The sequence below is a fragment of the Odontesthes bonariensis genome, chromosome 3, assembly GCF_027942865.1.
Source record: "Odontesthes bonariensis isolate fOdoBon6 chromosome 3, fOdoBon6.hap1, whole genome shotgun sequence".
In the NCBI taxonomy this organism is placed as follows: domain Eukaryota; kingdom Metazoa; phylum Chordata; class Actinopteri; order Atheriniformes; family Atherinopsidae; genus Odontesthes; species Odontesthes bonariensis.
The window spans coordinates 30381367-30406552 of NC_134508.1; the positions used below are offsets into that span (position 1 = coordinate 30381367).

The 25186-nt window shown below is 37.8% G+C and overlaps 1 protein-coding gene across 2 annotated transcripts in view; it reads left to right on the forward strand.

The window, feature by feature from the left end:
- Positions 1-25186, forward strand: part of cdh22 (cadherin 22) — a 173819-nt gene that overhangs the window by 94167 nt on the left and 54466 nt on the right. For both annotated transcript variants that reach the window (XM_075461520.1, XM_075461521.1), the window contains exons 3-4: positions 7195-8313; positions 18497-18791. In XM_075461520.1, coding sequence (XP_075317635.1) covers positions 8083-8313; positions 18497-18791 — 526 coding nt within the window. In that variant the 5' untranslated portion in view covers positions 7195-8082. The remainder of the gene's footprint in view (positions 1-7194; positions 8314-18496; positions 18792-25186) is intronic.

Sequence of the window (25186 nt, forward strand, 5' to 3'; positions counted from 1 at the left end):
TTGGTTTAATTGAGATGCTGCACAGTGGTGTGGTTGTTAGCTATCTTGCCTCACAGCAAGAGGGTTCCTGGTACGAATCCCAGCTGGAGTCCTTATTTGTGGAGATTTCATGTTTTTCCTGTCCATGTGTGTGTTGTCTCTTGGTACTCTGGCTTCCTCCCACCATCCAAAAACATGCATGTTCGGTTATTTGGTCTGTCTAAATTGACCCTAGGAGTGAGTGTGAGGGTGCATTGTTGTTTGTCTCGTTTGTCTCTGTGTGGCGCTGTGATGGAGCGACCAGTTCAGAGTGAACCCCGCCTCTTAACCAGTGACAGGTGGGCAATCTGAACTAGACTAAGCAGGTATTGAAAATTAACGGGTGGATGGTTCAATTAGTTATCTAATACATATTTGAAACTTACATACTCAGAAACTTACAATCAGAAACTCATGTTATTTCCCTTTGGGATGAATTAAGTATTTCATGTCATTTGATATATTTTTTAATATTACTTTTTTAATTCAAAATTCAATTTAAGGTTTAACAGGACTCTTAGCGTCTGTTTTCATTTGTGGTGGGTTAAATGTATTAGCGGCGTATTGGTGGCACATGATGAGTCAATGAAAAGTCAGAAGGTCACCAAGGTTCTCTGGATCCAATTCTCAAATTTTAACCTTGCATATTGAAAGTTTTTGTGATTTTTCTCAAAAGTCCTAAACTGTCAGTGACTGAAGAAAAAAATTAAATCTTTATTCTTTTGAAACCAAAAATGTTTTGTACTGAAGTAGAAAATAAATCACATGAGCATGAACAACATACCACAAATTGCACTATTCTTTGTTACTTTTTATGGCAAGAAGAGACTTTATGTGACAAAGTTCAAAACATGTTTTTGAAAGGACTTCCCACATACAAAAACGAGCTTTAAGATATGCAATGCTTTTAAATGATTTGCTAGCAAATACTAATACGTTATCCATGTAGTATCTGAGGAAAGAAAAAAAAATACATGAAGGTAGTAAGGCCCTCTACTCATATATTCTATCAGTACATGAGGGGGTTGTGATGAACAATTGCCAGCTACCTGCTTTGCCAGCTTTTGTCTGGCAGAGCAGGTAGCTGCCAAATCTGTGTTTGCAATTGCTTAAAATTCACTTAATTAAAAAAAAAAAAAGAAGAAGAAGAAACGGCCTTGTATTTTTCACTCTGTAATTCACAGTATTCATGTATGCACTTCACATCGCTCTCTGAAGTTGCATCTAATCTGACTGGTCAGAGAGGGCAGGATGCAGGGGAGAGAGTGCCAATGGCAAAGCAAAGAGACAAAGATAGCAAGCTTATCACAGCAAGAAAGAAATGGACAAAAACCTTTGTTGGAGACAAACTCAAATAAGGCAGTGGCCAGTTAGGTGACTCGACATCCTTATTTTTGCACGTTTCAACAGGTATGCATTCCTGTTAAATGCTGTAGTAGCTGCAGGAAAGTAACAGCATCATCATATACTGAGGAGGTTCTATTAATCTCTCTTCCTGTTAAATTGTTTCATATTTCATTTAATGCTTTAAGTTGGTTTGTGTAACACAAACCAACATAACATACAATATTATACATTATTCAGACATATAATATTTCAAAGATTGGGTGATTTCTTTGGGCTCAGCAATTAGCTTGTCACAGCCACTTATGGTCTTTGAGTCTCAAGTTTTCCAGTATTATGCAATATAACTGACAATCACAATGGTTATTTCCTTATATGCTTGGCCATGAAAAAACATATTCCAAATGATGTCAGTATGCAACACACTAACACAAACTCCAGCAGATGATTGACTAATTCGGTCATTTGTCAGTTATCGGTATACACAACAGTCATGAAATATCACTTTAGCTTTCTGGCAAGTGGTAACGCCGTAATTACAAAGAACAGAGATCCTGTTTACACTTGATATGAAAATGACAATAATCTTGAATAATCTTTGGTGATATGATGAAGCGTGAGCGTCTGTTATTGCACAAATGAACATACTATTTTCATTGAAGATCAATTGATCTGTGACTAAATTTGGAGGTGGTCTGAGATGCCAACTCGGTTTTAGGGCACAATGTGCAAAGATCCACGACTTGAAAAGTTGCAGTTTTCAAAAATTGTACAATTACTATGGTTTTCCTAATTTTCTATTGTGTTTTAGCTATGTCTCAAAATGTCACCCTATTTGACACTTGTATTATGTCCACAAACACTTAGAAAAAGGAGGGAATAAATGATGGCATGTGTTACTTTGCGGACTTTCATTTAAGATTAGATGTTGTCATTTGCTTATTCATTGTACTCATATTTTTGGTCTCTACAGTTGCAAAGACAATGGCTACTTTTGTTTTTTCTCTGATCAAATGTATTGTATCACACACATACAAATGACTTCCCTGCAAGTTTGTCTGTGAAAGTGCATGTCACAGAGACACAGTGGGCTGTCTGCTGGTCATTGGCCCCGTGCCTATCAGTTTGCAGTGATCAGTCTTGCCTGGCTGTTGTCCATCTGCTGCCAGCTGTCAAAGGGCTTGCTCTGGGCATGCCCACTGATGAGAGGCTGCAGCTATGCTCTCGAATCCATCCAGTGCTCTAATAGGTCACGAATGGCTGCACAGGGCTTGCCAATAGCTTTGGACTGAAGAATGAGTAAAGGAAGCAGCGGAAAGAGATGGAGGATACACTAAAGAAAGATAGATATGTCAGTCATTCATATGTATAGATAGATATCTATAGATATATATCAACCATTTTTCTTCTTTTTTTGTCTTTTTTACTTTTAACTGCCAGCAATGAAAAGAGCAGCAATTGACATGCCACAAATGTGCAAATCTCAAATTTGAAGACCAGAACAGACAATCTCTCTTCTTCTTTTTCTCTCTCTAACTCATTAGAGTTTCCCACTTTTTGACCTAATGATAAGTACATGTGTACACACTTAATGAAATTCCAAGCAGCTGGTGCAAATGTTCCAGTTTACAAAAGAAGTTCTGAGACATTGGTGCACACAACAAAACGCTTTAAACAATTTCAGTCAAATTAAACAATTTCAAACTGTTTGCCACACAGTTAAGTCATGTAAGGGAACAGCAAAAGTTAAGATAGGCAAGTAGGAATTAGTTACATCCTCTTTTTGTTGTATGCCTAGAGGCATAGAAGGATAAACAGTATGCTTTTATTTTCTTTGAAGTTATCATTTCATAGCTCTAATGTATCTAATTGGAAACTTAAAAAGAAGTACTTTTCATCAGTTTAGTCCTTCTAGAGACTTTAGATGAGTTTTCTTTCTTTTTTTTGATCAACTGTCATTCAAAGTACCATAAGGGATTCATTATTTTTAATCTTACTGAATATGTATGCATAAATCTTAAATTTAAACCTTATTTTGAAGTTGTTATATAAAGTCAGTTGAGTCCTCGGAAGCATTCAGCCTAAGTTCCAATCTCAGAAGTGTCCATTCTGATGTATTCTGTAACGACAAGTGCATGAATGTAATATTGAACTGAATTACAAGAAGTAAAAAGAAGTATATATATATATATATAAAACAATAATTACAATATAAAAGTGTCATGTGTGTTAATCAGCAAACAACTTGAAGGTTATAAGGTACAGGCCCTATTTTTCACAGTGAAATAGAACAATGTTAAAAATCCTCGAGAGACTACATTGTAGTGGATGTGTTGCCACAGACAGTTGAGAGAAAATTAAATGGGATCGAAAATGTCCAGTTACTATTAGAGATAGAGACACCACACAACAATTTATACTCCTTCCAAAAGGCCTGTATCATTACCTTACAATTGCAAGCTAAACAGCACAGTTAACAGATGGTTACACCGTTGACTTTGTAATGTAATTCACTTGAAATGCACATGGATTTGTTATTTAGTGCTGTGTGTTTTTCTATTACACTGTATGGTATTGAGTATTAACACTCAGGTTTGGCTGAGGGAACAAGCTCTTACTTAGCCACCAAATTTATTGTGAGCAAAAAGTGGTGGAGCAGGACATTTGCTGAAGAGTTTTTTAACCTCAGGTAGGATAGGGTGTTCTTAGCTCTGAGGTTAGCCACGATGTTGGCCTATTACAACTGCAGAACAGACAATATCTAAATTTTGAAGTTTGCTCTTTAACATCACAGTGAGTGTTGGCTAGCATCAGAGAAACATAACTCTGCCAAAGTGGAGGGTGATGATATTGTGTTATCCCCACAACCATGCGGCATGGATCGGCTATTATTCTTTGCAAGGGCAAGTGGTGAATTTTAGAAAGTATTACAGGACAGAGTCAAAAAGCTTCATCATATTCTTCCTCACTGCTGTGTGATGAAAACTCTACCTGAAGAGAATGCTAAAAATTAGGCCAACAGCCACACTCCCCGTGTCAGAAGACGTAGGCAGGGGCATGTGTTGTGCCATGACAAACTCTGCAGCATTGTCGGTGGTCTTCTTTTTCAATCAGTCCAAAGCACAAAATTGTGAGTCTGTCTGTGTTGTGACACGGAGTTGCCCTACACTGTCTCTCTGGAGTTTATCATATTGAGTCAAAGCAGACCTGAGGGGTTTGATCAGACTTATCACTGATTATCTAATCATGTTCAGATTTCCCTAATTGTTCCTGAGACCAGGTACAGTCAAGGTGGGGACAAGGTCCAGTGTAGCGTTGGACAGTCGATTGTTGTCTAAACACTGCTAACATCTTGTAGGTGATACAGTAAAGGAGAAACACGATATATTGCCCCCTGTAACCAAAACAAAATGGGATAGTATGTATATGTCTTTAGGATTTTATTTGTACGGTTTGCTTTTCGGTTGAAAGTCTAATTAACTCAATATGTGTGTGACTTTTAAAACACATGGGTGATCTAATTGAAAATAAGGCTCTAATGATATTCTCACTCTGGTATAACTGTTTTTTTTCATGACTCAAATCAAAATACTTCTTCTTAATAGAATAATGACACTGATTACAATTATTATTACCTTATTATTATTATTGTTATTATTACTTCCCTGAATTGTGCTATGTTGTTATTATTACATTTGACCTAAACCTTGATTAAATTTACAGATTTACAGACTTTGGGTTTTGGCTTTGAATCTGACCATGGTGTGCAAACAAAGCTTCTGCAGGATTTACCGAAAAGCATATTTTTTTCTTTTAGAGATTAAGCTTAATCTTTTCCAAATGTAAATCAGATCAACATTCATCTACATGTCTTTATATTCTGAATAGCTACTGCTTGTGATCCTTCTGCACTGTGGTGTGTAAAGTCTTTGCATAGAATTACATTTCTGAAAGCATGTGTTTTATTATAAAGCAGTGCTTGTTCAAAGTCCATCTCCCATTTGGCCTATGCATTAGAAGCTTTATTCCCTCAAGGGGCATGAGTGTATAAGCAAAGGACAGAAAACCTTTAGGATTATGCTTTTCTTGCATCATTTCATCGAGAAATCCTCTTGGAAGGTTATGCTTTCCACCCTGTTGTACTCTATTATAATCTCCAAGTTATAATCTAGAAAAAAAGGAAAAACTACATGTGCTTATACAGACTTCCCTGGGGACATTTTCTGGGGTGTACATACTTTTGTGCCTTTTTTTTAAAATTAGGGACAGTATATTAATTAAACACTCAACAGTGTTTCTCTATAACACTATGACTGAAACAATTCAAATGATAAACTAATAAAACATAGTGAATGAAATGCCTTTCCTGTCTCACTCAGGATGAACTATAATACCAGTAGCAATCTATACTTTAACTCAATCAGTTACATTTTTCAATGACTTGAATCCTTTTCTCAGGTACTATATGTTTCCAGCATGGTCACCCAACTCAGTGTAGGACATTAATTCCGAAATCGCATGACTGAGTACACTCTAAGTGTAATAATAGTGTCAATTCATTATACTGTATGTGACAGTCTTTACATAGTTCTTCTGTTTGGATTACCAAATGGGCTGCAGCAAGTGAAGAGGCCTGAGTTAAAGTTTCTCCTGAACAGTTTTTTCTGGAGATTGGGCACCCCTAGAACAGTTGGTTTCCAACAGTCTGAGAAAAAATTTTTTCCGGAAGCTGCACGTCTCCTATTGGTCAGGAGGAGACGGAGATTGGAAGTCCTCTCCCAGCCTGCGGAAATACAATAGGTTAAACCACCTTATGGCCCTGGGGAGCTTTTCTTCAGTTGGCTTTGCAATCTCCTATTCTGGAGGTTGTAAGGCCAGAGACATACTAAATGTTATTGTTTCTTCTGTTTTTGTCATTCGCCTTTTGTTCCGAACCTTTCAAAGAAACCATTAATCAAAGCCACAGACAACACAACGCACTCTGTTTCATCCCCCTTTTTAGTCTTGAGCCCATTTCGTTTTTCAGTTCTTTCTTTCTCACTTTCACATGGTCTTTTTCCTCTATATCCTGCCCGATACTCCTAATCTGTCTCTGTGTCTGCTGGCCCTGTCTTTCTGTCTAACCTCTGCACATGTTTAACAACAGCCAAGGACTGTGTCTGCTAGCCCCTTCTACTCTCTCAATGTTTGTCTGAAGTATTAAGGGGGTGTTGCCTCATCGGATAGAATTAATTGATAAATACTTTCATCCAATTAGTGTTCCCTCATGCAATTAATCAACTGGCTGAGGTTGGGGCTGCTTCATCAGTCGGACGAAAGGCAGACAGATGCTTTAGGTCAGGTGTGTGATGAACGGTGACCTCTCCTTTGCTGTGCTTGCTTTCCTTCTTGTTCTCCATCCTTCCTATTTTCCTCACACCTGGTTTCCTGTCCTTCTTTGACCATATTGCAATCACTCTCCAGCCCAATGCACATTTTTAAAATTCATGCTCAACACAAGAGTCACTGATGGAAAACTACTTCTTCCAGATAATCCTAATCCAAACAGCATTGATGGGTTTTACGGTTAAAAATCACGCAGGTAAAAGAAACACAAATGAGATGAAGGTTTTATTTTCTGTACCTTCTATGGATCCATGATTCTCAGTGTATAAATAGCAACATTTAAGTAGGAAGTCTATTATATAAAAATGACTGTATGGGTACTAAAAAGAATATGATGACTAATTTTGGTGTTTCTGCAACTCTTTAGAGTGTAATTAAAAAGAATATGTACAGATCCAGTGCAAAGTATGGCTTTGATAATGGCCCTTTTCCTCTTTTGTCTTACAGGTTCTTTCCCTGCCTTTGGATCAGTGATGGAGCTGTTATAATGAAGAAAATAATTCTACAGGACCTTTGAAGAATGAGCTATCTGAACCAATGAATGGTGCAGAAGGGCAACGCCATCAAAGATCAAACATAATCACACACAGTAAAATCAGCTGGCCTTTTCCGAGTTCATTGTTTCTACCTCTGGAAGTGAAAACTGTTGGAACTCTTCAAGGGACCAGACTATAAAAAGTTTTCTCCACAGAAAAGTTTAATCTAGTCATTTTAAGAATGCATAGTATCAAACCAATTCACTCCAGTGATGGGAAGTGGCATGGCTAGAAGTGATGTAGGAAGCACAGCAAGCAGTACATACCAGAAAGTCACAAATGGATGGAAAGCATCACTCTCTTTTCAAAGGCATGCTCCTCAATGCCACTGTGTCCTTGCTGTTCTATAATTTCCCAGACGACCAGTGAGCCAACCTGGTCAAATCTCTTGTTTTTGTTGCCTTCAAAAATCTTGAAAGACATTTCTCAATCAGTTTGTTTCACTACTGCAGGTCATATTTTGACGAAATATTAGAGACTGTATAGGATGAGGGAGATACTGTAAAGAATCCGAATAACTGACCATGTTACAATACAAACAGGCGCTCACCAGGTGGCACAAATCCATTATCCTCCATGACCTGCCCTGTATTCAGCAGATAACTTCAAATTGATTTGTGATCCCATGGATTAACTTTCAAGTTCTCTGACAGTGACATTTTAAGTTTGCCCTGTTGGACTTGTGTTTGTTAAACAACTACAACCGAAAAACTCCTTGTGTCTGCATGCATCTTTTCCATTACATGTAGACACAGGCAAGCTTTCTTTTTTTTTTAAATTTCTGTTCTTTTCTATCATCATGGCTCCTTTTTGGACAGCACAAGCTTGGACACTATTGGCAGCACTGGGTCTTCTGAGCTGCTGTTGTTTTAACTGGTCTGAGGCCTCAAGGACTAGTGGTACAATCTCAGGAGAGAGCAAACAGGAAGAAGGACCCTCGTCACTTGAACGAGTAAAGAGAGGATGGGTGTGGAACCAGTTCTTCGTGGTGGAGGAGTATACAGGCACAGAGCCATTATACGTTGGAAAGGTAAGACAGAATTGTTATGACATAAATTTCTTAGAAACTAACAACCTGCCACAAATATTGTGAGTAAGTGTTGACACCAAAACCGTTTAAATGAGGAGGAGGGGGGACCTCACCAAATTCAGACTAATTAGCGATGTAGTTTATATTATTTAAAGCCAAGACTACCACTCAAGGCAATAGGAAAAAGGAATTTCATTTGACAAAGTTCCAAGCTGTTGTAAAATTAATTAGATATCTGCATGCTGATGTTGTACGGATGAATACATTATTAGTAAGAGACTTACCCAATTCCATGTAACACCTGCAATATTTTTATAATGAGATGTTTTCCCCAAAGCAAATACTGTCCTTGGAGAGTGAAAATGACACAACAATCAAAATTGCCTTTTCTGTTCATGGTAGTTTATATTTGGGTATCTAAAGTGACTACTAACTTAAAAACTCAGACAACAAAACAAAACAAAACAAGTCAAACAAAAAGCACAATGTTCTTTCAGCTTAGAGTACAATTACCCCATCTCTACGTGTCTTTCTCAATCAAACTTTAACTTCACATTAATCTGCATTCACTGTACCTTGGAAGTGGAAATTAAAATATATTTGCTTTGGCTTTTTTACTATGCTATGACTTGAAAATTAATTCATACATTGATCCAGAGGTTAACTTAATAAACAATGTTATATTTGTCTAGAGTAAGAAATCCAACTGTTTTCTTTAAACATTTTCTCGTCTGAAGCTGGAAGGGCCTACTAACTTTTTCTCATTGAACGCACCATCATTAAAACAGCCATTACAAAAACAAACTAAACATAAATGAAACTTTGTCCATTTAAATGACAATTCTGAGCAGCAGGCTCTTAAAATGTAAAATAAAAACACAGTGACCTGGGCCTGTTCAAGGCATGACTTTACATGATCAAAAAGCTTCTTTATTGATCCTATGTAGGGCACACCTTGCAGAAGACTGGGGTGGAGACGTGTCTATTGGCTTACTTTGCCCCATAAAACTGCCTGTCATATGTTGGAATCAGAGCTGTTGTACTGTTATTTGGTACCGTTATTGTACCAAAGCATGTCATAGACATTTCATTAAGACCTCTGGAAATTGTGAAAATAATGTTTCCTCAAAAAAAAAAAAATGTTCTGTTACATGTCATCTTTTCATTCAAAATTCTGTCAATTTGTCATTTATATAGTGTTATTTTTTTTTTCTCTTTTAAAGAAAAGCTTTTACATCTCAAAGGGGATACCTCTATATGTCAACAGGGTAGTTACAGACATTTTCTTTCTTACATACTTTCCAGCTCTTGTTTTCATTCAACAGCAGGAACCTAATTGTTTTCTGATCTACCTGCTTGAAATCTGTATCTCACTGCTGTTTACCTCCTACTTATACGTATCATGAAAAGCTTTCCAAGTGTGAGGCATCTGAGTTACTTCATTAGTAACCCAATCCAAGTAACTTGTAAACAAGGTGCAGCTAATTTAGCTTGGGTGTACAATGATATTCCACAGAGAAAGTTAGAAGTAGAAGAATGTCTTCAACGTTTTCTCATACAGTTTGCAGCGTCTTGGTATTGGACTTTATTTCTGTCTAAAGCTTAATTTTGCTCCTATGAAGCCACATTTAACTGGACAGTGGTCCAAGTTAGGCGAAGTCACGCTGTGTCTGTAACTCTACTCAACTGTCCATGTACTGGGTGATCATAGCTCCAGCAGTGCCCTTCTCTTTGATATTATCAACAATGTAATGAATCCATGTGATTATTAAATGTTATTTTTGTAATCTAATTATATATATAATTTGTATACTCAAAGACGAATCAAATATGTTTTTCTATCATTTTAGTGCCGTGTCTATGTTTTGAAAAATTTTCCCCGTTCTTTTTATAACCCTTCTTCTCATTCACATCCTATTCAGCAACGGCTTTTCAAACGAATCTCAGTGAGCTGATGAGAGTAGACAGCGTGTGCGATTCAATCGGTTTACATTGGACGTGATGTGAGCAGACGGAACATTAATGCAAACAGAATGAGACTCAGTGATGAGTCACTCACACATCACTCATGTGATCTGCTTCTTTCTAATAATTTAGATATGGCAATTGACCAGCTAATATTTCATCTGTATATATTGATCTCTATTCTTACAAATGAATGGAGATGTTCTCTGCAGCATACAGAGCAAGGCGTTACACAATAATTATCCTTTGACCATTACTTGTCTGCAGTTGTGACTTTGATGCATTCCTGTTGGCAAGACCAACAACAAGGCCAACTGGCAGATCTGACAGAATGGAACTGAATGATACATGGGGAAAGGAATGTAGGAGGAGGAAAGACTGCAAATGGAGAGTGGAAAAGATGAATCTTCATACACTGACTTGTGATTCATTATAAGCCGGGTGCCAGGGAAAGCAGTGAACTGATGCAAATAGCTTAAAAGAGCTTGAGGGAGTGTTAGAGAAGGAGAAGAGAGATGATTTTATTAATGAAATTATCACACTTTGTGTGACTAGGGCAGTGGCCACTACGATCACTTCTATTAATAGTGTATGAGTCTGTAAGTAAGTCGCACACATACACACACGCACAGATGAGCATATTTTTGTATATTACTCTACCAAAGTCAGCAAACTGGTCAAGTTTGGTCTGTGTCACCCTCTGGCCACCACTACTCCACCACTGCAATCAGAATTACCCATCGAACACTGCTAACAGGACTTAATCTGGCAGATTTAATGTGATATTAGAACTTTGCGTCATCCTAACAACAAGCAACTTAAGGCATATTTTGTGTGTCATTTCAATTCTGCTTAAGCCTTTTATTTTACAATCTGAAAACACACATCAGCTTATTGTTGTGTGAAAGTTTGCGTCTGAGTGTCATTCCTTGAGAGTACATAGCTAAACATAATGAATAAATTAGAAGATCTAACTTAGCAGCTCTGTCAATGCATTTATATAGAAATAATTACTCGTGGATTGAAATGACCAATTTTTTTCCAAATGTTTGGAGACAGAAATGGTGTTGAGCAAAGATAATCGTGAATAGCTGCTGTAAAGAAGGCAAAAATGACACATTCCTTTTCCCCTGTGTCATGTTCCTTTCTCCTCTATTTTGACAAAAGCTGTCAGAAATAAATGCATTGTTCGGCGGTTTGTGTGTGAGCTTGGCAATGTGTGTAGCTTGCCCACATGCTTTTATGTTCGCACAACAAAAAAATAAATAGTTCCAGCTTTTGTGTACAGTTTCAGAGTGTGTTTATAGCCCTCCATCTCTCTGATCTGTATGCCTGTTTCTGGAATGGATTTCTTTATAACGTCTCAGCATGAACACAGAAAGACTGCTTTTACAATTCATGCTAAAGGTGTCTCCTGTTTGAACTCTCAAAGCCAGTTGAAACAGATGGACTTCCATCTTTGTCATAGAAATGTCTACATTTTTCTGCAGGACATCAGTTTGATTTGCGGAGTATCATAGTCGGTGGCTCTGGTTTTGGCAGCAGCTTCGGTGGACACTGTATAATCTTCACTATTATGCACAATGAAGCAGTTTATGCTCTTGTATAAGAACAGAGGTTGGTATGATAACAAAACTGAAGAGACCAAAGGTGAAAAAAAGAAAGTCATTCAAATTCTTGAGTGGTACATATTTTCTCTGGTTTAATCGAGAGTTGTACAAGACACTCAAGTCGTCTTGGGTGGCACAGTGGTGATTCTATATGTATGTATGACCGAGAAGAACACGCTAGTCAGACCACAAAAAATGCTCACATTATGCCTGTTAAGTCAATTCTCTTCATCAGAGTGGTCCCAGCTATAATTAGTACAATTTCTATCCAATTGTAACTGCTTCACAAGGCTGTCATCAAAGAGGAGTAGAACAGCTTTGATTGGAATTGAGAGAAACCATGGGACCGGACTGTTTGATGTTTTTTTTGTTCTTTTTTATGGTCTGCTTTCCTCATTGGAATGCAGGAAAGCCTTTTCTTGTGAAACAGTTTGTGTTTTTTTTATATATATATGTATAAAGATCAATTCAATTATGTTGTCATCATGTCGTGACGATCTTCTTTTCCTTCTCTCTGTCTTCTGTCTTAGTTTCTGCAGGTCTGTCACCCTTTCTTTTAAGTCATTTCTCTGACTGTTTCTTCCCTCTCTCTTTTCCAACTCTGGTTTTGTTGCCATTTATTTTCCCCTCTCATCTCGGCCTCTGTCTTTATGTCCCAGGGCCTGTACCCTTCCTTTTTTCATAGCTGTCTCCTTCTAGGCTGTCTCTGATACAGTCACCTTGTTAACACTTTAAAGCTGTTAAGATCAGAGAGCTTGACAAGCCGCAGTGAAATGTGGCAGGCCTGCCCCTGATTACACAGACTTAAATATAAGACAGCCAATTTGCTCACACTTTGAAACCCTCAATAAACTTAATATTCAGTGCATCTTCTCCTCAAATATAAAATCCTGTTCAACAAATGTCTTGCTATTCTATTCTATTCTGTGATGGGATTCAAATGTCACTTTAAAATGATAATTTCTACTAAGTTTGACTTTGTCTTTTGACTAAATTATGTACAAACTCTAAAGAGCTGACGGCCAAAAAAAAAAGAAACCTCCCCTAACTCCATCTGAGTCATATGTCATCCTCTTCGGTACGTTTGCCTATAGTGACAGCTGTAGACGCTTTGTTATGACCAGAGGTGAGTTTAACAGGGCACCAACAAACTCATTCTCCTGAGTCACCCTACAGTCCTCCACTTTAAACCCTAAAGCATGATTGACTATTACTTCATCAAGTTCATCTTACTGAGTCGTAATTATTGTTTTGCTCCAACATGTTTTTTTATGTTAAGGCAGATGCTCAGATCATTTATTAATTATATATAGTATCTCACTGTACCATTCTTATGCTGTATGTACATGGCAATTTATTAAAGATACTGCAGTGAAATATGTTGGTCTAAATTTTAGACCAACATATTTCACTCCTCGGTTTTAGACTGTTAAACAAGCATCCCACTGTTGAAAGTGAATGAATGACTAAAAAACACAGACTCCATCACCCTTGTTTCTCCTTTTAAGGACTTTGCGGCATGTGAATGATGTCTGCTCCAGTGTGGAAATGCTCATATGAGTCATATTTCCCTGCTTCCACTTGTAGGGACAGTACGCTGTTACGGGTTGTATTTAAAAGTATGCTAGATGATGTATATAGTCATTTTGATCGGAGGATTTGTTGGTATAATCGATAGTGAAGAAAACTAACAGTAGAAAAAAAAAATATAAAAGAAGGAAATATTGGGAAGAACATTTTTTATTTTCTGAGAGTGTTAGGTTACATTTTTATGAGGATATCAAAGATTCCAAAGCGGGCTGCGGACATTTATTTATTTTGCACATAATGGAGATAATGACAAAGTGACAAAGTCACAAAGTCTAAACATATGTGCATCGTCTGTGTGTGTTAAGATCTAAGTGTGATATTACTCAGAGGAGTATGCATTTTTGGGAAATTGGGTACTTAAGGGTTTAAAATCTAAATGATAACTTAATTACATCCCACAGCTATAAAGGTATGACAGAACCAGCGTTTTTACAGCAGCAGCGTGCATCATTGTCTTCCTTCATGTCTGCTTCTTTTCTTGCTGTGCACCTCACCTTTTTCATCTGGAGAAGTTTCAAAACCTCTTTGTTGGCTTTTGCATTGGAAGTTAGCAGTGTGTGGCTTTATGTCCAACTTTCATTGCTTGAAGAAATGAAATAACTGGTATTTGAAATGAAATACCAATGTAGTTTTTTCAGTCTTTATTCTATGAGGATTTGCTCATGCCTCTATCTTGTATCTTTATGCACGAGTAAACAGTACAACAACATAACAAACAAGTTGTTATGAATAGAAACATCATTACCTTTCAACATTACGAGCCTTGAAAGGTGATGATAAAGAATTTGTAGTTTCTTTATAGTTGAGAAAATTGACCATGTTCTCTGTAAGGAGAAGGGAAAAAATACTCAGAACCCAGATTTTCTGCAACATAATCCACTTCTCTGATGTCAAACCGTGAGCTCAGTGTGTCCCTGACACTTATGGTTGCATAAGCTGGAACCCCTGGTAAGAAGTGAATTTTACTACTGGAAAGGTTTCCTGAGTCTCTGTGGGCATTTTGATACATTTTCCCTGCTGTGAAAATGTTTCACTTGTAGAAACGTGTGTTTGTCATTGAACTTAAGCTGATCAAAATTGCATTTCCCTGTCTAAAATAAAACTACAAATATTTTACTATCACCTACTACAGAGGAAGTGCCACAGACTGTTGATTTCACTTGTAATACAGTGCATGTTGATTTCTCATGTGTTTTTAATATTTATCGCTCTACTAGGGGTGTAACGGTATGAAAATTTAACCTCACGGTTATAGTGACCAAAATGATCACGGTTTTTGGTATTATCGCGGTATTTTTAAAAGTGTGTTCAATCTGTTCAAAAAGCACTGATAGGCCTACACAAGCTGAAAAAAAGAGCAACAGTGTTTATTATATTGCAAAATCTTATCAAAAACATCGGCTTTTGAACTATTTCCGAATCTGATATTACTGTGGTCTGCCCCAAGTGGAGTCCTCCGCTATCATGCGTTTTGGCCACGGCAAGTCTGCACAGTTTCAGACTGCGAATGTTGTTGTGTTTATTTTAAAACGAAATGCAGTGTTACAGAGCGAAATACAGGCTAACGGGGTGAAATACAATCTTACAGGGCGAAACACAGGTGAATTTGGGCGATTTTGAATTATTTTCCCATCTGAAAGTTACAATTCCATTTCAAAGGGTACATTCCGCAATTTCCGTCCGTTTTCCGTCATCGCGGAAAATCGTTGGCTCTACGCATGCAAAGAGATACTGTAACCTACAACTGTATGATAAACGCAACTCAAATGTGCACCCGTCTAGCTCTGAGGCTAACGTTAAAGATGTGTCCCGATTAGCTCCACACTAACACCACTGAACGAACATGTGCATGTGCCGTAGGCATCTGTTTAGATTATTGACACGTTATTAAAAAGTTACACAGACGGATCATTGCATTCTGCTTCAACCCGATGTCCCCACACCATGCATTTATTTATGCATTTGAGCTGAAACGTTAACGTTAACTTACGTTGCATTGGCTATACAGTTGTGGGTGATGATCACGGAGATGAGCAAGGAGATTTGACGTATTGCCACCTTTAGCGGAAACTTTTTTCCTGCATGTTCTGGAGACAGGATAACCATCTTCTATCAACTGTCCCCCGGCATTCTTATAAAAACCAAAATATGCCCATACTTCGGATTTAGTCCTCTTAGAGGGCTGATAAATGTCCTGACTCTGGGTGCTGTCATCTATACCTTCGGCCATGATTCCAACTTCAAGAAATGCACGTTGTAGGCTGCACAGTGAGCATGAGCGACAAATTAAGAACTCGGATGAGGCTGGGAAGGATTAAACTCACGGTTTTCATTCCGTGTTATTAACCGTGATATTAATGATATTTGAAATGAACGCGGTAAATGTTATCATTAACACTTTTTACCGTTACATCCCTACGCTCTACATACTGTTGACTTAGTAAAAGTCTTTAACATCAACTTCAAAAAGGTCATTATATTTTATTACCCTAACATTACTGTATTACACAGTCCGGAATATCAAACAAAACCAAGATATTTGTTGTTCTTAACAGAAGTAGAGAACTTTAGTCTTCTTTATCTTCTTTTCGTGTAAAATTCTTGGACAAATTTGCACTCCAAGTTCTTTTTGCAGAGCAAGGGACGTCCTGTCTCTGACCTTTAGTTTGCGGAGAACAGCTTAGCTGTGTGTGTGTGTGTGTCTCTCAATCTGCCAACTCGAATCATACCAGTGAGGACAGACTGACAGACGGATGGGTTTAACCAGCCTGAAGGGGGAGAAATAGCACCATTCCAGCAGAATGACAAACTCACTATTTATTTATCTATGTGTGTGTGTGTGTGTGAGTGTGTGTGTTTGTATGTATGAGCACGGAGGTAGGAGCTTGTATGCTTAGTTAGCACAGCAAAATTAACAAATGATGATGACATTTCACACACAGACTTTGTCTGTGGAATCTAATTTAGAAATACAGAGACAGGGTCAGAGGCACTGTCAGTTTGAAACATATCCAGTGGTGAAGAGTAAGCTCAATTTTATTTGATCATTCTAACAGCCTGGACCAATGGAACTTTTTTTATTGTAACTGAAATATTGATACTTGGAAGTACCCGGCAGTATATTTTCTCAGAGTGTTCGTGTATTTGTCTTCAGGATGATTCACATTGGCAAGAAAAGGCAAAAACAGGGTTACAAAGAATGGAGGAGAAAATGGATGAGGGAGGCAATATCAGGGTGCAGACTTGCATTATTCTGCGATTTTACGACAAATACTTAATGAAAATCCCTGCAAGGGTGATAGAAGCCTGTATTTAATTAAGCCTTTATAAAATATTAACCAGGGAGTCCAGGCGATTTCCCCTCACCCCTGGTCTGTTCAGTGGATTGAACTATGGTTACATTGCATAGACAGCTCTGAATAATAATTTCAGGTGAATGTGAGAGAGGAGAAGAGCATGTCTGTAGTGCTCAGTAAAGAGCCAAAGGGGAAGTTGGAATGGGGAACCAATGCTGCTCCTATCGTTAACTTTGGAATGTCTTCTAATCACATCAGGGTGAAATCTACCTCTGATTTATATGGGCTATTTTAAGTTCACTTTACACCCCTAGCACCTCTCTGTCTCTTCCTTTTACTATCTTTGAAATGACTTTGATCCCCCAATTTTGGCATCACATCCTGTGAAGGGCACATTGTGCAGAAAAAGGTGTAAATCATCACTAGAAAGAAGATGTCCTCTTACAGCACAACGGTAATAGCTGGTGTGTAGGGAGCTTAAAGAAGACCATCCTTCCATCCATCCATTTACTATTCCCGCTGAATCCGTCGGTCGGGTCGTGGGGGGGCTGGAGCCTATCCCAGCGGTCATTGGGCGAGAGGCGGGGTACACCCTGGACAGGCCGCCAGTCTTAGAGAAGACCGTGCATTTTATTTGCAATTGGAGAGAAGGGATAGATGGAAGACATACAGTATTCTAATTTATTCTGGTAATTGTCTGGTTGACAAAAGAATGTTTTTTTTCAAAGTGATCATTTCCACAAACCATCTGTGTTTGCAGTATGTTATCATTAAAAAGAAATAGATAAATACCTGCAAAAGGTGAGACTCAAAAAACAGCTTCTAAAAGTCTCAGGTGTCATCAGATGACCAAGAAGTAGGAAATGTCAGCCATATAATAACAAGTAGCAAACAGGACTTTAATCCCTGTCTTGGTTCAAGGACATTTATTGCAGTTGATTTAATTGGCCTCCATCTTTCTTTGTCCGCTGATGTTGATGGCACTGACTCGTACCCAGCTGATACTGTGGGAAGTTGTCATTAAGTACTCAGAAACAGCTCATACATCGATAAGCCATAACATTATGATCAATCGCCTAATATTGAGTGGGAACTCCCAATGCTGCCAAAACAGCTCTGACCAGCCAGGGCTGGGCAAAGAACAGCTGGAGGTGTTTTGGAGTGCCTGGTACAAGGACATTCACAACAGATTCTTTGGCCCCTATGGGTTGGGATTGCTTCCCACAGATCACATCAGATCTCATCATATCATAGGATGGGATTGAACTACAAGGATGCCCCTTTTGTGGGCATGTTTATGCAATACAATCAATATCATAAAGGAGCAATCTAGCTTTTGTTTATATTTTAAAAAACAAAATTAACTAATAACTTGCTCAGGATTTAACCCTATTTTTCCATAACAAGAGCAATGAGAACAAACACAAAAAAAGTGTTTTTGGGAAAAAATAAATAAATAGATTAAATATATTAAAGTATTGAACAATTATCAGAAGCCACATTCTAGAACTTGACATGTTTCCCCTCAGTATTACAGTTTAAAAATACCACTTTAAGTTAGTTACTTAACCTTTGGAACAGTTTCCTTTTTTAAGTATAGCTAAATATGATTTCATGGGAGACTGGTTTGTCTTGTCCTTACAGTAAAACTAAATAAACAAATACAGAGGATATGTAATACTATAAACTCACTCACTGCTTTGACTCTGCATTCATTTACAGATCCATACAGACTCTGATGAAGGAGAAGGCAACATCAAGTACACCATCTCTGGAGAAGGGGCGGGCTCCATCTTCATCATCGATGAGCTTACGGGAGACATACATGCCACGGAGAGACTAGACAGAGAAGAGAAGGCCTTTTACACCCTTCGGGCTCAGGCCCGAGACCGGCTATCCAAGGGCCCACTCGAGCCAGAGTCAGAGTTTGTCATCAAAGTCCAGGACATCAACGACAACGAGCCACAGTTCTTAGAGGGCCCCTATATCGGCAGCGTGGCTGAGCTGTCACTCATTGGTAAGCTTAGAAACTGGTGCTGCAGTCAGACAGGGAGCACATTTGAAACTTTGAACTTAGGATGGCTTATGCTTTATGAACTTATCAGTTATATAACGACTGTCATCACCATTCATAACAAGGATCTATAACAAAATCACAGTTCCTGTGATCAAAGGAAGCTCGAAAGGTTAAGAAGAGCAAAAGGCTAAAAGTTCTGCTCACACCATTGATAGGACAAAAAGTAGACATGTTAGAAGAAAGTTGATTGGCAGTCAAGTGAATTAGGTGTGGGCAGTGCGAAGTATGGCTGTGATATGGAGCTGCAACCTACTGGTTGGAATTAAGCATAAAACAAAGGAGATGGTGCAGGTATATAAATAAAATAGAGGCAAACAAATAGCATTACTGCCTGATGAGCTTTGTGGTTATGTTCTGACATATTTTTTTTAAGGCAAATGCTACAGGGGAAGGAAAAAAAGGGGAAATGAACCACAGGAGAGGTGCTTCAGCAGAGCAGGTGATTGCAAGGGTACATCACATTTCCAGCAAGGCTTTTGTCAGTGACACCACAATGCTTTTAATCTTGACAAACATGTTTTTATTATGAGCAACCGTATCAGAGGCACCCCCCACAGCTGCTTAAAAATTTCTCCAGAATGAAATAGACAAGTGAAAGAGGGTGTCAGGGGCTTCATTAGCATGGTATTAATGTCAAAGACGGCTGATGTTTAATAAACTAAATTCTGTTTGACTGCCAAGCGATTTCACAATAGCATGTGTGCTCCGAGTGTTGTGTGTGATAGTGGTTCGTCTGTGACTTCATACATATGCAGTAGAGGTGTGTGGGGTGCTTCTTATTTGATTGCTACAGGAGTGGTGCAAAATGGAATGACTCGTCCCCCGTTCAAGCCTGATTGGAATTAATTCCTGCCTCCTCAGCATGATTCAAACCGTGGGCATTTTCTGCCTACAGTGCTCTCTAAAACTGAATGGGGTGTGAGTGTGCATGTGTGTGTTTTTATGAGTGACTGAGAATGGCAGAGCAAATGAGGGGAAGGGGGGGAGTGAAAGGTAGAAAAAATAGAAAAAGATTAAGAGAGTAAAAATAATGTTTTAGAAAACTATGCAAAACCTTTGAAAGCAGGAGAAGTGTTATCTACTCAAGAGAGAGACAGAGACATGGAGTCATAGAGGCCATGCTTAGTTAATGCCTGCAAATGCAATCTTAATGATCATGACCCTTCCACCTCGGCTGCTAACCTTTGTTCGACCTGTCGCACTTCAGTCAAATTGCGCACTAAATTGGTGTGCAGTTCATGTTTTAAACATTGCTTGTCGTACTATTGCTAATGAGGCAACTTGATCTGCTTTGACAACCATTCCCCTGCCCTGTCCCTGTGTTTTTCATGTTACTGCTCTCCTATTGTTTATCAGCTAATGCTAGCAGTACATTTTTTGCATGACAGTGATGAGTTCTCTAGGTCAAGAGCATTAACAGAAGTGAGTATAAAAGAGGAAAACAAAAGGTGACAAACCAACTTTCCTACCACACATCATTCTCAATCTCAGGACATTCCACTGCACATTTACCTCATTTGAAGATTTGCACAAATAGGAGGAAAAATCATTAATTCATTTTAAATTGAATTCATTTTCCATATAAGGTCATATTGGATGATGTTCTTGATGAATTGACATGTATAACCAGTACTTTCTATGCATAGAACGCCATTTTTTCTGCGTTGTTGTACCTGGCCAACAAACAATTACAAACATATCAGCGACCCACTTTGCTAAATTATAGGAAATGTTCTCCAACTACACTGAACACGGACAATGTTGATTAACTTTAGTCAACTCCTCTTATGCCACCCTACACCTATAAATACCAACTGATACCAACTGTTTAATCATCCACAAATATAAGTATTCCCCCAGCAACGGTTCATTACCTCTGTTTGAGAAATGTTAAGATTGACTGTGTCTACCTATTTTAAAAAGTATTTATTTTTATTTTTTTTACCACATTTAGACAGATCAACACAAGGCTGAGTGCTATAGAAAGATTAAGAAATTAGAGAGAGATGGTGTGGGGAGATTTGTGTGGTTTTTAGTAATTTCAGTGGATTTATTAAGAAAATGTATACAGAGCAGCTTCATCCTGAAGGAATATTTGTTTTTCCATAGATTTAGTAATTACTTTGTTTCTTTGATTGTCCCTTGAGCTGCCTCAACATCGAACATTTCTTTTATTCATGCCAGCTTTGAGTATTTCTTCCATAGCTCATCTGTTTCATTTTGTGCATTGGCAGATGCCTTTTTACAAAATGACTAAGTAACTTAAGGCACATATAAAGCCTTGCTGACATCTGCTGTATATTTTGGCTTCAACTTCTTGTGTGAACTCAGTGTATACTCAAAACCTAGTGAGAATCAGCATTTTTTTCTGTAGTTTGAACGCAACCCCTGTGATGTGAAGTAGGTTTGCATTTTATTCAGTGTTTCAAAGCAGGTTGCAAGCATTAGCCACACCGGTGATTTGCTCACTGTGCTGTTTTACGGCCAGACGTACAGGCAAATCGCCTTGGAACACATGAGGCTGTAATAGTAAGAAAGTAATCAGCAGTCAGCTGCCTGAGGCATATTCATCTTTACTTATCACTCCTGTCGTGTCTTCCAGTGCACATCTTTGTCATAGCCCCACATCCTCCATCCCTGTCTCTTTCTTTCTGCATAAGCTTTCTATCTGTCTCTCTGTATGCCAACTCAGCATTTTCCCCCCAAAATAACCCTTTTGTGCATTTTTTGTTGTTTTCAGGGTGGGTTGAAAAGATAGGAAAAATAAAAGGAGTGGCAAATTGATGACAAAGTATTAGGGCATGAGCTGTGAGCTGTGTTATCCAGTGAGGGAAAAAAAAAGTTTGGCAAATGAAATGGCTGCCTTAAATTAGATTCCCTGCATGCTTTAATGTGGGACAGAAAAGAGAGCATGTTGGGGCACTGAAACAAGCTAGCTGGGTATTCTGACATATAATGATGATGACAATGAACCTAAACATATTTTTATATACTGAATATATGAGAGTTTATGGTAGTAGTAGTAGTAGTAGTAGTAGTAGTCATGAATTCGTAATTAATCTATTGGATTAAACTCGTCAGTTTTGAGTTTATTATGTACATGTATGTTTTGTGGTGTTTGTTATTTTCTGCACCAACGCCGACTTTCACCAAACTGTTATCGGTCAGTAGATTAACGTATTTTACACCAGAAATTAGGTCCAGGTTTTAAAAAAACAAACTTCTCCTTTAACTATGTGTCCCTCAAAGGAACAGGCTCCTTGGTTCAGACTTAAACAAGGCCAAATGGGAGTTCACATGTTCTTCTTGTGACTGTTGTGTGTTTGACTGGCCACCTGTCTTGTTGTTTCAGTCCATAACTCCCAGTGCATGCATAAAAATTGAAAAGTTGGGTTGAAAATGGATGGGTAGGGCTTTGTTTTGAGCTACTCAAGTGTTCTGAATCCTCCATCTCCCTTCAGTTATTATCCTCCTTTTGGTGGTGCCAAAAACCAACAACAATTAATTAATTGACTTTTCTCCTACATTTCCGCAGGCCAGACACAGGATGATTAGAATTGAGCAGTTATATTTTAAAATTGAGCTCAAATAATTGCTCACCACTATCATTCAGTGGCTGCAATCAGGATGTCATAATGCCCAGCATTGTGTACATAAAGGACATATATTGTTTTTTTATCTTGTGTAGCATTAATTATCTCAACTGGTTAAGTTTTGGTGCAGCTGCACATCTCTCACTTGTGTTTCAATGCTTACTTGTACCCTAAATGTCTTGTTGATGTACAGTGTATATATACATACATACATGCACGCACACACACAGATATATATATATATATTTTTAAACTACCATTAAATGTTTGAACACATCAACTCATTCATGGAAAATTGTGTCCAAACTTTTGACTGGTATTATATATGTTTAAGTATGAAAAGGTATATTATAAAATATATATCGGTAAAATGTTTGTGAACCCCACGATGTAGCTTGAGTTGCATGTTTTTTTTTATTTCACATTCATTTATAGCATTAATACTTAAGTAGACAAGAATATATCATATTCTGAGATCAAACACTGCCCATTGCAGGTCTATTTGATTAATGAATACTCACTTAGAAACCCAACTAGCGATCGTTCTCTTTGTGGCTCATCCTCCGCTGTACTTTCTAAATACAAAATGGATCCATCATTAATGCAAATCACCAGCGATGTTAAAAGCTAATGTTGCCTCATGTCCATTTGTGCGGCAGTGTCAGAGGTACTAGTCTGTCCATTTAAAACACTCATACCTCCATTATGAATAACATCTCATTTATCTCTGGCAAAAAGCCTGTGTCATGCTGAAAGTTTCAACATATACTAATATTACTTATTGTTACATAATGGGTTAAGATAAAAAAAATTAAAACTCAGACAGCCTTGAATGTTAGGTTTTGTGTTTACTGCATACAGTATCCATGGATACCTAATACCTACAGACATGCTGGTAATGTATTCTCCTTAAGTGATAGTCAAACCATAGCAGTAGGTAAATAGAGACTTTGGACACAAAAGTTGTCATCTTGAATAATAATCCCCAAATTTATTAGAATTTATTAGAATTGGATTTATTGATTTCATACATTTATTTTACTGAGTAACTTTCCTGTTTGAGGTCATGTGAGACTGTAGGCTATTCCAGGTGTCATTGGATACATACACACAGCGTTGGGTACAGCCTATACAGGTTTCTAGTCCAGCACAGCGATTAAAACTAGGCAGGCTTAACCAAACAGTCAATTTACCAATCATACTGACACACATACTTTCGAAATGTGTGAGAAAGCAAGATTCCTTGGATGAAACCACCACAAGCACATAATGAAAATCCAAACTCTGCACAGAATGGCCCTGACTCGAACAAATAACCCTCTTGCTGTGTGCCTCAGTGCTAACCACATCACCATGTTAATGTATGTTTTACTTTTATGAAGAGCCATTCTGATTTTTCTAATGTTTTGACTCGTGGAGTATGTCTCGATGCCACCTTGTATAACTGGTTTTTGGATGAAGGGCAGGGTTTTTGTATTTCTCTTTGTATCATGATAAGCTCCATTTACATGGTCAGGGAGCTTATGTACCATGGAAGTACTCATTAAATTATTTTGGGTGCCATCACATCCTGTCACGTTCATAGGGTTTTTCCATGTTTTATCATGTTTTAGGTTGTTTCATGTCTTGGTTTTTGAGTTCATGGTTAGTTAGGTTTTGCCATTGTTTTTCCTCTCACTTCCCATGTTCTGCTCATTAGTGTCATTCACGTCACCTGTAGCCTACTCAGTGTCCCAAGCTGCACTCATTCACAAATCACTCTCAGTTCAGTATTTAGTTTCCAGTTTTAGTTTTCCCTTTCAGTTTGTGATTTCTTTCCCCGATTTCGCCATTACCTTTCTTGTCTTGCCACGTATCGTCTAAAGCTAAGTTTTTTTCATGCCATGTCTAGTCATTTGATTTGTTTTTGTCATAGTCATATTCATGTTTTGTCCCACAGCTTAGTTTTTTCCATCCGGCTTTGTTTTGACTTTTTGTTTTTTTTGTAAATAAACCAAGTTTGCTTCTCACCTCTGGAGTCCGCATCCATGTCCTGCCAACCCCACTCTGACACATCCTGGTTTTGTTGTGCATTTAAGAAAACCTTTGGATTTCATGAATTTAGTATGTAAGTTTGTTCTTCACAGGATAAATATAAATAGCTGATGTCTTCTTAATTTGGTTTCTGTTAGAAATCACAAGTTGGTGTCACACCTTATATAATGTATATATATTAGATATGTTCTATCTAATGTAACTATCAGCTCTCAAAGTTATTACAGTTTCTAAAGTGTGGCTTGATTCTGTTTTGTCTTTAAAAAAAAATACATTTTTCATTATCACCAAAGCCAATCTTATTCCTATTTTTTAAATTTGTTACTGAATAGTCTGTAAGGTAAGCTGTTGAAGATAACATTTTTTAATATTTAGTATCGGTTGGTATGACTCGCATTTCCTTATGAAATGTCTGAAATAGAGATTTAGATTTAGTAAATGATGAAATTTATGTTTGTATAATGGAAAATATATATTAGTGTCTTGTTACCTCAGAGACACATGCATAGACACATTAACCTTGATGTTCGGTGTGTAAATATCTTTATGCATAGATAGAAATGTCGGGGCTACCTTATGAAGCACTTTTAAGCAAACATGTCTGTAGAATTAAACAGATCGGAAAATATTTCTCGTATTTGAGTGTTGCCTCAGGCAATGCGTCTCCTATAGCTCTAACAGATGAGAATAGTTTGGACTGAAATTTAC